This window comes from Rhea pennata, chromosome 22 (assembly GCF_028389875.1).
Source record: "Rhea pennata isolate bPtePen1 chromosome 22, bPtePen1.pri, whole genome shotgun sequence".
Lineage (NCBI taxonomy): Eukaryota > Metazoa > Chordata > Aves > Rheiformes > Rheidae > Rhea > Rhea pennata.
The window spans coordinates 7,424,255-7,437,278 of record NC_084684.1 but is presented as its reverse complement, the minus strand read 5'-3'; the positions used below and the strand labels follow the sequence as shown (position 1 = coordinate 7,437,278).

The 13,024-nt window shown below is 36.4% G+C and overlaps 1 protein-coding gene across 1 annotated transcript in view; it reads right to left on the bottom strand.

The window, feature by feature from the left end:
* Nucleotides 1-13,024, bottom strand: part of PLCH2 (phospholipase C eta 2) — a 95,414-nt gene that overhangs the window by 7,698 nt on the left and 74,692 nt on the right. The window contains 8 exon segments of the mRNA XM_062593243.1: nucleotides 2,730-2,776; nucleotides 2,779-2,791; nucleotides 6,904-6,983; nucleotides 7,910-8,056; nucleotides 8,724-8,808; nucleotides 11,743-11,867; nucleotides 12,050-12,157; nucleotides 12,611-12,793. Coding sequence (XP_062449227.1) covers nucleotides 2,730-2,776; nucleotides 2,779-2,791; nucleotides 6,904-6,983; nucleotides 7,910-8,056; nucleotides 8,724-8,808; nucleotides 11,743-11,867; nucleotides 12,050-12,157; nucleotides 12,611-12,793 — 788 coding nt within the window.

Below are 13,024 nucleotides of genomic sequence, written 5' to 3'. Positions count from 1 at the left end.
CTCATATTCTAGCAAATTATGCTCTACTAGGAAATCCTGAATGAGGCTTATGTGTTTAAATCTTACCATAATACAAATAACACTACAAATACTGCTACTCAATGTTATCTTAAACTGTCACTACATGTTTTCAATAAAGTAAGTCACTCGAAATTTCGGAGACTCAGACACATTAGAATCGGGCCAAATAGAATTGCTGAAGAATTAAATAAAATTATAAACAGAGCTGAATTCTCTGGCTTGTGCAGAAAGTTTTAGTTGTGCAGAGCTGGGCATCAGATACCATCAAATCTAATCTTTTCTGTCTCTTAAACTGGAGATACTGACTAGCACTCACACTTTGCACAATAAATTTGTAGCATACACCAAAGGGCCCAGCTCTGGAACAAAATAGAACCCTCAGTGCAAATGAGGGGAAGAAACTGAAACCACATGTGCCCTCCCTGCCACTGAAAGCTATAGATATGGAGGCAGTTTAGAAAAGATATTTTAAAATCATTTTGCTTTCACCTGTCATGCAATATGAATTTTAAAAGACAGTGGCCTTTTAAGCTAAAGAATATTCTTGACTTAAACAAGACAGATAACAAATGTGATGTTCAAGTGGAGTTTTACATTCTTTAGGAATTGTTGGGGAATACACAGTGGACATAAGAGTACCATATTTTGTTTTTCAGTATAAAGGTGATCGGCACTTCAATTGAATGAGCACTATCATAAATAGCAGTTTAATTGTATACATGACAAATGATCTCTAAACACTTCTCTTTCTACCTGTGTGATTACATTTTAATCATTTCCTAAACTTGATCACATCCAACACTTATCCAAAGACCATCATGTACGTTTTCATCACAGAAGAATCACATCATTAACAAGCAAAGTTAGTCAGGATGATAATACAGTACTTTAGGTACTGAAGTATATACTTACTGAAGTATTAAATACACAGAGTTACTGTCAGGAGTTTCCCACCATCATACAGTTGTTTAACACTTCAGTGAAACTGAGTTTCATCATTCCTGTAAACATTCCAGGTATACTTGCCAACTTTTAAAGTAATAAGCTGTTGTATAATAAAGAATACGCTTGTTTTACTTTGAGTGTAGAGCCTCACATACATATGTTGCATAAAGCAGAGAAACAGGTGTTCCCCATCTGATCTGCTTCTCCTCCTTTATTCTCTTTATGTCTCAATTAGATCAGACTCTCTTTAGCAGCTGTAGTTCTCTTCCCTATCTTGAGCACAATGAATGAATAAAATACTCTCCAAAGCATACAGCCTTGTGACTGAAATACCTTTTAAGAAATGCATGATAAATTTGATCAACATCAGTGCTTGTTGACATCCTGTTGTCAGTTCAGTTCTTTCACACTGTGATGTCGTGTGTGAGGTCACATTTCTTCAGTGTCAAATAATGGCAAAGAAATGTCTCATTTAAATTACAGTGTTTTATTTTTCACCCGAAGATATTTGACCACATGCTCAGACATTTCATTTTTTGCTTTGTAGGACTTCATGGACAGAAATTAGTTGCACTGTACAGTGTCCCCAAGTTGAAAGCTGTTTTTATTCAGCTTTTCTAAGCTGTCTGGTATTCAGTGTCCTAAGCAATCTGGTATATGGAATGACAGCTTATTGGTCTGATAGGAAGCCCAATGAAAGCATTTAGAATATTAGCTCATGCTCCAGTTGACTGAAGCTTAGTTTTCTACATGCCATGATCCACTGTGAGCAAGAAATGTCTAAAAAGAGAACTAAAATAGCCTTTAAAAATACATCCAGGGTACGATAAAGAGAGTAGGGAGTAATTTTTCCCATTATTTGACAAAATAGTGCAAATAATGAAAGGCAGAGAAAATGTAGGTTAAATATTAGTAACACTTCTGTGAAAGGCAGGATATTGAATAATCTCGTTGGATCACTCTGGATTTCCTTTCATTAGAAAGCTTCAAAATCAGATTACGTGTTTGTTAAGGAGTGAAGGAAGAAAACAACCTCATCCAGTCGAGACAAGTTGGCAAGTACACAGATTTATTAACATAAAATCATGCAATATAAATAATTGCTAAACACAGAAAAACAATTTCTTTCTCTCTCTCTCTCTCTCATACACACACGAACATATATGATACTTAACAAAAATAAAAGAAAGAAAACCACTGATGGAATGGAGGATGAGCAACGGAAGGCCTCAGGTATCATTCTAGTTTATTTGGTGCACCCTTGTTAAGTTAACCTTTATTGCTTGAATCAATGGACTGATTCAAGAACCCAAATCAACTATAAATTTGGTTAACTTTACAAAAAAGGTTAAAAAAAAAAAAAAAGAGAGAGAGAGAGACAGTTAGAAGGAGATCCAGAATGTTTGTTTTCAGTCTCTACTCCAGCTTTTACAAACCATAAGGGCTACTTCATTCTTCAATCCTACAAATTCAAACAATTCAGAGACTTACAAATAAGAAGGTTTCCCACAACTTAGCAAACAGTTCACTGCTATATGTTCTTTTCAGGTAGAAGAAGGATCTGGATCTGCTTCATAAACAGAGGGCTCTCTGGCTGATCAAAGACCCAACAGAATTGACAGAGTCAAATGTCACAGTCCATGTTACATGAGTTGAAGTGTTTCAGAATGCCAGTAAGGAAATATTGATGCTAATGAAGTAACTAGTTAGAGGCATGCAGGTGTATGGTGGTCACTACACCTCCCTGTGATAGGAGGGGATACCTTCAAGACGTCTAAAAATGCTCTGCTTCTAAAAGTAGACTTTTTTGACACAGAGAAGCCCACTGAAATCACAAACAGACAGAGTAAAAAGGCAAGTAAGACACAACAATAAGGGAGGATCTCGGGGTTACACACATATAGAAAAATATGAGAAATTCTACAATACATGAATAGACTACAGAAGGGAGAGAAACAAAGAAGAGTGTCTTCAGGAAACAATCTATAAAAAGAGATTTCAGCTAAATAGAATTTAAGGTGAAAAAAATCTAAGATTCTGCCTTTGAAATTTCAAGTTACTGGAGAGGACAGAGTATCTATATTTAGAAAAAAAAGTCCTAAAATGTTAATGCTTGCAATAAAATATTTGGATTAATAAAGGCTGGGTAAAACCAGACTGGTACCTGTTTGCTTTTCTGCCCAGGATTAAGAGCAGGCAACAGAGAAATAACTGTAGTTTTAACAGATCTCTATTGACTGAAAATTGGCTTTTAGATTTTTTATTTTATTTTATTTTAGAAGAAAGAGACAGCATGAGACCACAAAAAGTGACAATAGGCAAACATAAAGATGTTTACATGGATTTCTAAAAAAAAAATGCTGAAATATTTTACAGCTACCTGGAAAAGGGGAAAAAAGCTAGAATGCTTGTCCAAGAATATCCTAATTATAGCTGAAAAAAAGATATGATTTTTTCTAATGACAACTCTCCCAGTAATTCCTTTTTAAAAGCAACATTGGGCTTGGTTTTCAGAAACAGCCTCCAATTCTGCTCTAGCCTAGAGTTATGAAGGTATTTTCTAACAGAGAGGTATGTTATGTACTCCCAGGTGCTCCAGCAAATGTAAATGCTGATAAAATTCTTCCTGAGCTTACAGATAGATAAAAGCATTTCTGAAAAATGAAGTCTGTATTTTTTCAATGTGCAGGTTTGACTATTAACCTGTGCAAAGCTGTATAATGCCACTGATTCAATGGGACAGGTGAATAAATGAGCATAAAAAAACAGATGTCACTGCAGTCAACAAAACTGAATCAGTATAAGTTACCTCCTGAACCTTATAATCTTATAATCTTCTAGTTCCAGTTCTTCAGTTGTGGGAAACAAGATGCAGCATCATTGACAGAAGTCTGAAAAACATGCCACTCCAGTTGCCACTAATGCAGAAGCGCACAATACCTCTGGCTGAGGTAAGCTAGTATTAAGACAACTAGGAGCTCATAATAAGACTAAAGTTGTCCCATACACTCTCTTCTTTAAAATCAACCGGGAGCTGTGTGGGAATATACCGTGACTCGCATTCTGAGATTTTTGTCCTTGTTGGGTATCAAAGTATTTCACCTGCAGCCTTCAGTGCTTTTATAAATCTGCATGTGCAAAAGAACTCCTGACCAAGAATAGCCAAATGTGATCCAGAGAGACAAGAAGAGAAAGTATTGTGTAATATTTTGTCTCATGTCTTTTGTAGTGCTCACAGCTAGGAGTGTCCATGGATTTATCAAAAATTATAAAAAATAAACCCAAACTTCCCTTCCAAATCCTTTTGCTTTAATGAGGTTAGTGCACAGCACCACCACCTTAACATCAGCAAAGACCATGAGACTGCAATGATAGTGAGAAGCAACAAGGGATGTACAATAGACCGACAACATGAAAAGTGAATAAAGCACTCAAAATCCAGATCAGTACTGTATACTGGAAGCTAGTGGATAAGGATAGAGAGAAGACAGCATGATACAGCAAGTGTCTTTCAGTGTGCATAAGGCTTTGCTTAAGAGGCATACCAACAAAACCTTATAACCACAAAATTGCTGCCAAAGTTTAAATATGCATGTCATTCTACTGCAAATTGCAACTATCACCAGTAAGTCACTCACGAAGAAGCCAATAAGAGCAAATAATTACGAAAAGCTAGGTAAAGGAAGGATTAACAGAGAGATAATGCTTTAAATAAAATAGATTATTTTGAAGGCAAGAAGTTGTTTCCAGGAACCAAAAATACTAAGGAAGAGTTGAGGCAAAAATTCTTCAGTGAAAACATTCACAAGGATTATGAATATCCTTTCTTTCTTGAATCACTGCAATTGAGAACAGTGACTTGGATGCTGATGAACTTAACCTAGCAGTAATTAAGGCAGGCAGTAATTAAGGTAGTCTATTTAAAAATCCTATTTTCCAGTGGAAACTAAGCTACAAACTGTGACTTCAAATGAAGGATAGTGAAATATTTGCTATCCTTAACACAGTGCTGAGACAGCAGCACAGAGCACATCACCTGAAAGCAGAACACAAAGGGAGCAGCATGGATGCACTTCGCAATGGTAGGAAGAAGAGATCTGCCTATTTTCGCCATTTTGACTAGGAACAGAATATAAAGGAAGAATTCACAAAAAGTCATTTGGGTTGGTCAGGCCAAACATCATCTCTGCTGGATTCATACAGAAAATGGATGCCTGTTTTCATTAAAAGACTTAGGGGTGGGCATGGTCACTAATCAGACCAATTAAATTCTCACTGGCCTCACATCCTGGACTGAGCTCTCTGTCATTCTTGTTATAAGCCTGGAGAGTTTGATAGGACTATGCAAGAAAGAGGTAATAGACCTGAACATAGGAATTTCAAGGAAGTTCAAGACAAAATTCAAAGCTGTTTGAATCAGTGCCAATGTATGTATCCAGCAAGTGTGTCTAAGATTACTGATACATCATTATCCCTACTCTTGTCCAAACCAGGTGTGAGTTATGCCCTATACAGTTTTCTTTAACCCCAAAACATAGCCAGAAAAGATCTTAGAATTAAAATGCTCAGCCTGCCATCAGTTTTCCCTGAAAACTGGAATCAGCTGGCCTTTTATCACAACCTGAGTTTTAGCCATTCACCTGTGACAGGCCCTACAGTCAGAAATTAAAGCACTACTCATCTGCTTTCTATCTTACTCAGACCAACATCAACCAACTCGCTTTCCCAGAAGCTTTAGGAGTCTCTTTCTCCTTAGAGCTAAATTCAAACAGATCCATAAACGCCATCTCAAGGGGTTTCAGACCAGACTCCTAGTCCTGTCAGGAAAAGGCTATAGTCATCAGACAAAAAAGGCAAGAACTCAGACCGACTTCTCATTCCTTTTACAGACATTAACTGAAATGTCTAACATGACATTCTTTCCATAAACAGCTCATATTCCTGTAAGTACACAATGAAACTTTCCTGGGAGTTATCTCAGTTCCATTCCATAAATGTTTTGATTAAAATCTAGCAGTTTAAAAAGCTGTTTTAATTTTTATTTTTTTTAGAAATTCTCCTAATATAAGCAGCAATACAAAAAAATGAAATTGGAACTCCCAGCCTATTCAGTGCCACCTCCTGCTGTCAGGATCCTGATATTTCAGCTTGCTACAACAGAAAGCTCAGTCTGTCATTGTGCCTGGATATAAACTCATTCTCAGATTCTTAAGGGACTCAGCCATCTGACTGTCAATGAAATCAATACTACAGAAGTTACTAAATCCAGTGCACTGGAAGAAAGAAGTTACCTCATTTTCAGCTGGCCCTAGGAAAAGTTGAAGTTGGAGCTTTACTTTTAGTTTAGGAGTTATGTGAATTCAAACATGGCATCCAGATAGTTCTATTTTTCTTGCATATGAAACAAGCACTCCACTCTTAGCAGATAAAACAATGAAAAATAAGCAACAACAACAATTACAGGGATCATCTTTTCCCCGCACTTAAAGTGTTATTATGGAAAAGCCCTTAAGAAAATAACCCCTAAGAATTTTATTAAAAGTAAAAAAGTCTCAGACAGACAGGGCCTTCATAGAATAAGCTTTGCAAGCAGAAAGCATTCAGTGGCTCAGAGGTATAAGCATTTGTTCAGTACAGTGCACTTAAGGTACTGGACACAAGCAAACTCATATCTACGTGTATATGCTGCAAAGAAATAATCTTTCTCTATGCCTCCCTCAAAAAGGTGGAGCAAGAATGTCTTTTTATAATATTCCTTATGATCTGCCTTTGTATCCTTGGGTGTTTAGAAAGATCTCAGGCTACTGTGACAATCACAGCAATGCAGTTTCTTCTATTTTGACATAGAGATTAGCTTGGACCCTTACTTGCTGGGCTTCCCTGGTGTGATACAAAATCCTGTTAGTACATTTACATATGCAAAATGAAGGCACTCACCTTACCACAGATGTCATTAATAGTCACATGAACAAAGATGGATGCCTCTTCTATACCTTCCAGGTATACATGTCGGTAGCCTGAAACACAGAGGAAGCATGGCTGTCAAGGAGTAATAGATGATAGAAAGAGCTTCTAGAGACTTCCTTTTTGTAAACAGCAAAATAAATTAACAAGCTTTCTTCCAACTGCTCCCTATACAAAGCATCCAAATCTGTGCTTTATCTTGCCACACTCAGTTTTAGAGCAACAGCATTTACAAATTTAACTGATATTTCTTCTTGTCCCTTTTAAATTAGAAACAAAAGCTTTGTCCTGTTTTTCCTCATGTCCATTATTGAGGCTGTCAATCTTTGACTTAAACTTGACTCTCTTGGGGATTTACAGTCCATTACTAACACTGCAGATGTTTCAACCAAGTTTACTTTATTTAGACTGAGTATTTGTTTTCAGTTTTAATCAACAAACAACAAAATACTTTTAATGTCCTTTGCTTTGAAAGAAAATGAAAAATATACACGCAACTGAACTGAGACCAGGTCGAAAACAAAAATAAGAAATAAATAGAAAATAGTCTAATCAACCTGGATCCCATCATTAGAATGCTTGCCATATTTTAAACTATTACTGACAGTAGTAACTCCAGTCAAGACTAGCGTCTTTCAAAAACCAATGGAAGAAAACAGGAAAAAAAAAAAGCAGTATGAAATAACACAGGGAAAGGTTACATATGATAGTCTTTCAAGTCCAATATATTTAGCCACCCAGCTTTATGATCTTACACATCTTTTTAAAAATCTAGTCCCATAGTTAGTTGACTTAGTTTTTGTCATATGGTACGTCAGTAGTGGAGCTGGATACAAAACTCAGGAGTTCAGACTCCTAGTCTCTTGTGAGAACTTCCTGTTGTAGACACATGCGCACACACACTGCCTTTTGCAGGTTCACTCACTACAGAAAGAAGTCCTGGCCAAGTGATTTGGTTATTTCACAAAGTCTGTCTTACCTGGCATCATACTACTAAAAGCTATTGTTCTCTGTCCAATAAAATCACGCCCGATTGGATCATGATCCCACACAAGGAATCGAATCAGTGCAATCTCGGGCATGTGCACTGTGAACACCAATGTTTCCTCCCACATTGGGTTAAAACCTGGTAAAGAAAAATAGGGACATATTTTTGATATTTTGTTTGTTTTAGATATTTTGTTCGTAAGACATGAAGCAAGAATACTGCCTGTATAAGGTAGGCCTAAACTGCAATGGTTTGATCATTGTTTTTTAAAAATCCAGTACTCTTACTTATTTCAGTAAGAGCCACAATAGCACAAGAATTTTCAAAAAACATAAACAAATCTTTCTTAAAGTTTACCCTGCTTTCAGTAGGCGGCTGGAAAAGCTGACCTCTGTAAGTCTTTTCTAATGTAGATTATCCTATGATTATAATTCCCTCATTAAAGTTTCTATACTCCTTGAAGAGTAAAGGTAAACATAAGAAATTGATGGCTTCTAGTCCCTTCTTTTTACGACAGCAAGCTTTGAATATCCTTCTATCATATAGAAAGAAAAGTAAGATAAAAGGCTCATTTTACGCCAAGACCTTCACAACACTATACCAACTCACTTGGGTAATTCAAGACTCAAGTCTGATTAACATCAGGAATCCTCAAATGGATTTTTCAGTGTTTTGCCATAATTGCCACCAAATTTCATCTATTTGTCTCTTTAAGAACAAAACTTCTGAAAGTTTAGAACAAAGCTTTCCTAAATAAGGATGTTTCAGATAGCTATTTAAAAGCAAAAAAACCCCATGATCTTACCATTATCATCAACTACTCTAGTTTGTTCTTTGACGCAATCAACTGGTAAGCCTATAACTTCTACTTCTACAAATGGATCTATGATCTGGAAAAGAGGAAGTAATAAATATTGAAAAGAAAGAGTGACAAAGACAAAATTGAAGCACAATGCTAACCTTTACAATGTGAATATTACACATTATTTTCCCAATAACTTTTCATCATGAGCCTTTCTGTAAATGATTATTATGCTGATCAGACCTATGGACAAATCACCATAAAGGCATAATTTAGGATGATCATGTTGTACAGACTTGTGATCATTTCTATGCTCTATACTATGCTAATCTAAAATGAAATCTGAACACTGGTCTTTATTTGAATGCTTTCTAATTCAGTGGATATTTGAGTGAAAGCTTTAAACACATTCACAACAATCATTATGACAAATACATTTTAAAGCAGTAAAATGAAAACAATCCAAATGAGAATCATCTGTTAAAAGTCTCAGTGTCTATAAAACCATCATGGCACAATGGGTAAGGCAATAGTCAAGGCACAGGAGATTTTTTCTGCCTCTGCCCTTGAATCTCAAATATTTTAATTTCACCTCTTAGTTTGCTTAGAATGTAAGATTGTAAAACTAGAGCACGTCTTGGTCTTACAGAAGGTTGCTGTATTCATATTGTATACGAAGCCATTGATCTGTTGTCTCTTGTAATTAAATGATAACCTCAACTGAATTACAAGTTCTCTGAAGGCAACAGTGGGATGGACATTCTGGGGATCATAGAGGAAGACCATTCTTGCACAAAGTCTTTATCTTCTACTGATTAGACAGATAGATTACTCTATTTGGCCTGCACCTCTACCTTTTTCATTAGTCTATAAATGTGTCTTGGGTTCTCAGAAAGGGTTACTAATTTTTCACAGTTGATTCTCACAGTCATATCTTTTATCCCTACCCATAACAGGCTGGAAAAGTCAGGTAGCTTCAAAAGATTAATGTGTGTTCCAGCTTAGAATACAGACTAGGTGATGCAAATCATATAAAATAAATGCTTGACCCATCTAAACACATCAGTTGAAGTGGCAACGTGATATTGAAAACCACCATCCATCTCCCTGTCAGTAACACTGAAGATAAAGGGTACCTCTCATCACCTATTGGATCTTTGGAAAGCTTATAACTGCTTTCAAATACCAAGAATGTAAGCAGGCAATGTGGTCCCAGCAGGAAAGAAGAATCTTTCTGATGCTTAGCAGAAACAAATGTTACTTGTGCCTATGAGCCCACAGAATATTTTGCCCCCGTAGTGCAAAGTATCTTTTATCTGTTTTTTGTTACTCTTTGAAAGATACCTGAATTCTCAGTAGGAAAAATTTCATAACATACTTGTCAAATATTTTATCTTGTTCACATAGCTCTATTCTATGAGAGGCTTAGGACTTGGAATGCTTTTTTCATAACATGAGTGGTCAGCAGAGTAGGGGTCTGATTTCTATCTGGTATAATTGTGTTCAAGTGAAACACAGATAAAATGAACATGGAATTTTAAACAGCACCTAACTTTCTGAGAGAAGTCAGTGTCTAGCTTTCAGCAGGACTGTTATTTCCAAATCTGTGCTGGCTTATGTAGCGTAGATACTTGACTTAGCTCAAACACTGAGAGCAATCAAATTGCGGCAGGGGGAAGAAACAGGAATTGGGCAAGATAAATTGATGTTTCTTCTGAATTTGCCACTGGCTCAGCAAGTGCAAACTAAGCCCAAGTTTGGTATCTGGGTGCAGATTGCTTCCTAATCTTATTTGGACATTTTATTTTAACGGTGTTAAGTTTTCTAAATACTGCTGGCTCCTGGCACGGGGAGTAAATTTGCATGTTTTGCAGGTACTTTTGAAGTAATCATCAACAACGTGGCTGCATGCAGTTGTAGGAAACTACATTTACATTCCCAGGAAGTTTTCTTCCAGGATTATGTTCTGCATGAGATAATTTACCCTCCTAATCAGCAGAAACTGGAATTACCACATAGATTATTCTTCATATTCTGAAAGATGGTCTTAATTTGAATTATGATATATTACAGACTGTTACATATGTGGTATTAATAAAAAGAAAGAAAGAAAGAAAGAAATGAAAATGCAAATAAGTGATTGAATACATAAATAGGCCTACTATGGCCTTAATATGACCCTATGTTTATCTTCTACAGAAATTTACACAAGTCTTACATATTGGCCTACAGAGTTCTGTGAAGAAATGGTATTTAGAAGATAATTGCAACATTCATATAAAATCAAACAATCTAAAAACTCATTTGAGAGGTTTGATTCTGGTTCAGAATCAGGCAAATAACTAACAGGAAATTTTAACTTTGACATAACCGCTTCATTCTAACATTAAGCCTAATGTTTAATAAAGTCTTATAGATGTTACTACAACACAACAGACAGCACAAGAAACAAACAAAATCTTTTCAAAAAGCTGCCAAGGGATTGCAGACTTGGCTCATTTTAGTCTGACACTTCCATACATTAGTCACCATGGGTTTACAAAACAAAATGAGGCACCACAGAAAATCATGCACTAGAAGCCAAAATTAAGGGAAAAAGCAAAACCGGTAGTAAACTGTGTTGAATGGAACAGCTATGCCCAAGCAGAGGGAGGGACCCCCAAGTAACTCCATTTGACTTACCTGACAAGCTCAGCAGTTTTCTAACAGAATTTAAGAGATAAAATGATTCAGCTCTATATGTTAAGAGGGTGGGGTGGAGGGTTAAGAGTACTGTTGTGACTAGAATCCCATCATGATGACTGAGCTTCTTGGCCTTTTTCGCTTGTTCCTGAGGCACTATATTGACGATCAGAGGAAAATCAAACTACTGCTGTGATGCTTAGAAAAGACGAAAACCACCTAAAGATCTAGGATGGTGATGATCTGCCTAATTTGCTCATGTTCTACAATAACTGCACAAATGTGAATACTCATCCTTACCCAGCCTTTTGTAAATAATCAATCATCAATTGTCCCATACCTCTCCTCTATCTCCCAGCATGGAGTCCCGTGGTTTTGGGAGTTGTTGACCACTGATAATTCTTAGAATCAGTTGTTTCTTCAACTGACCGGGTAGAGGGTCTTCAGAATTTGGATTAAAGAAACCTGTAGGAATGAGAAGCCATATAATGTGAAAGAAGTTTAAGGATGTTTAAGGATGGCACTGGATACCTTTTAGCTTATTTGTTTCTAGCATTAGCAATCCAGTTTTCTGCATACTATAATTGTGATCTACGCCTACTCTTCTCATGCAATAAGCAACAACTTTTTTTGCTCCTTTTTCTTACCTTGACACATGCAATTTGGTTTGAGGACATAGCCACAATTCCCATTGGCACTAAACTTGGCCCGGTTCAGTTGCAGCATTCTCCCCTCTGACTGATAGTTTAATGCAACTGTTAAAAAAAAAAAAAAAAAAGTGGTATCACTAACAGACGATTTTAATGACATTCTTGTTTATACATTACAGATAAAGGAGGAACACCTAGATATATTTTTAATTTTTATTTCTTGGAGTCAAAGCCAAACACGCTGGAAAAAGAACTGCCTTATATCACATACATTACAGCTTCAGGGAGAGAAGCTCTCCAGAAGAGTTCTGAGCTCTGAAGTCTTCCTGCATGTGATAAGAAGAAAGCTCATATATCTCCATTTATCAGACATTTGCTAATGCATAAGACATGTTTGAGAAAATCTATGTAGGTAACAATAGAGAAAACAATAAGGAGGATTCAGATGTTAGTAAAGCTGAATGAATAGAGAATTCAGAAGTATTTTAACAAGTGAAGCCTCTACTTAAATATTTCTCCTGAATTAAAACATATAAAATAAAGCCTCTTTCTGCTTACCAAGCTGGCAGCCAGCATTCCAGAATGGCTGGGGATTGTAGTTGCTAGAGTCTACACGGTAAGAAGAGGGATAGATGCGGGATAACTGGTGTTGGTTGAAATGTAGATATTGTGCTGGCTTTTGCTGCAGTATCTGATGGGCTTTTGTTTCACTGAAGGATGAAACCTGCCAACTAGAAGAGACTATAAAGAAGAGAGAAAGGAATTAGGAGTCATCTCCTTTTTTATTTATTTCTTTATAATTAAGCATTTAACAATATAGCACCAGTAACGCATAACTATCAAGCGTTATTGGAATACGTACCACTGCGAGGGAATCATCCTTTTTTCTGTTACAGCAAAATCATTGTGTTTATTGGAGTAGTCAAATGACATGGGTCTTCTTTAGGAAGTGGAAAAAAATTCTCTTAAGAT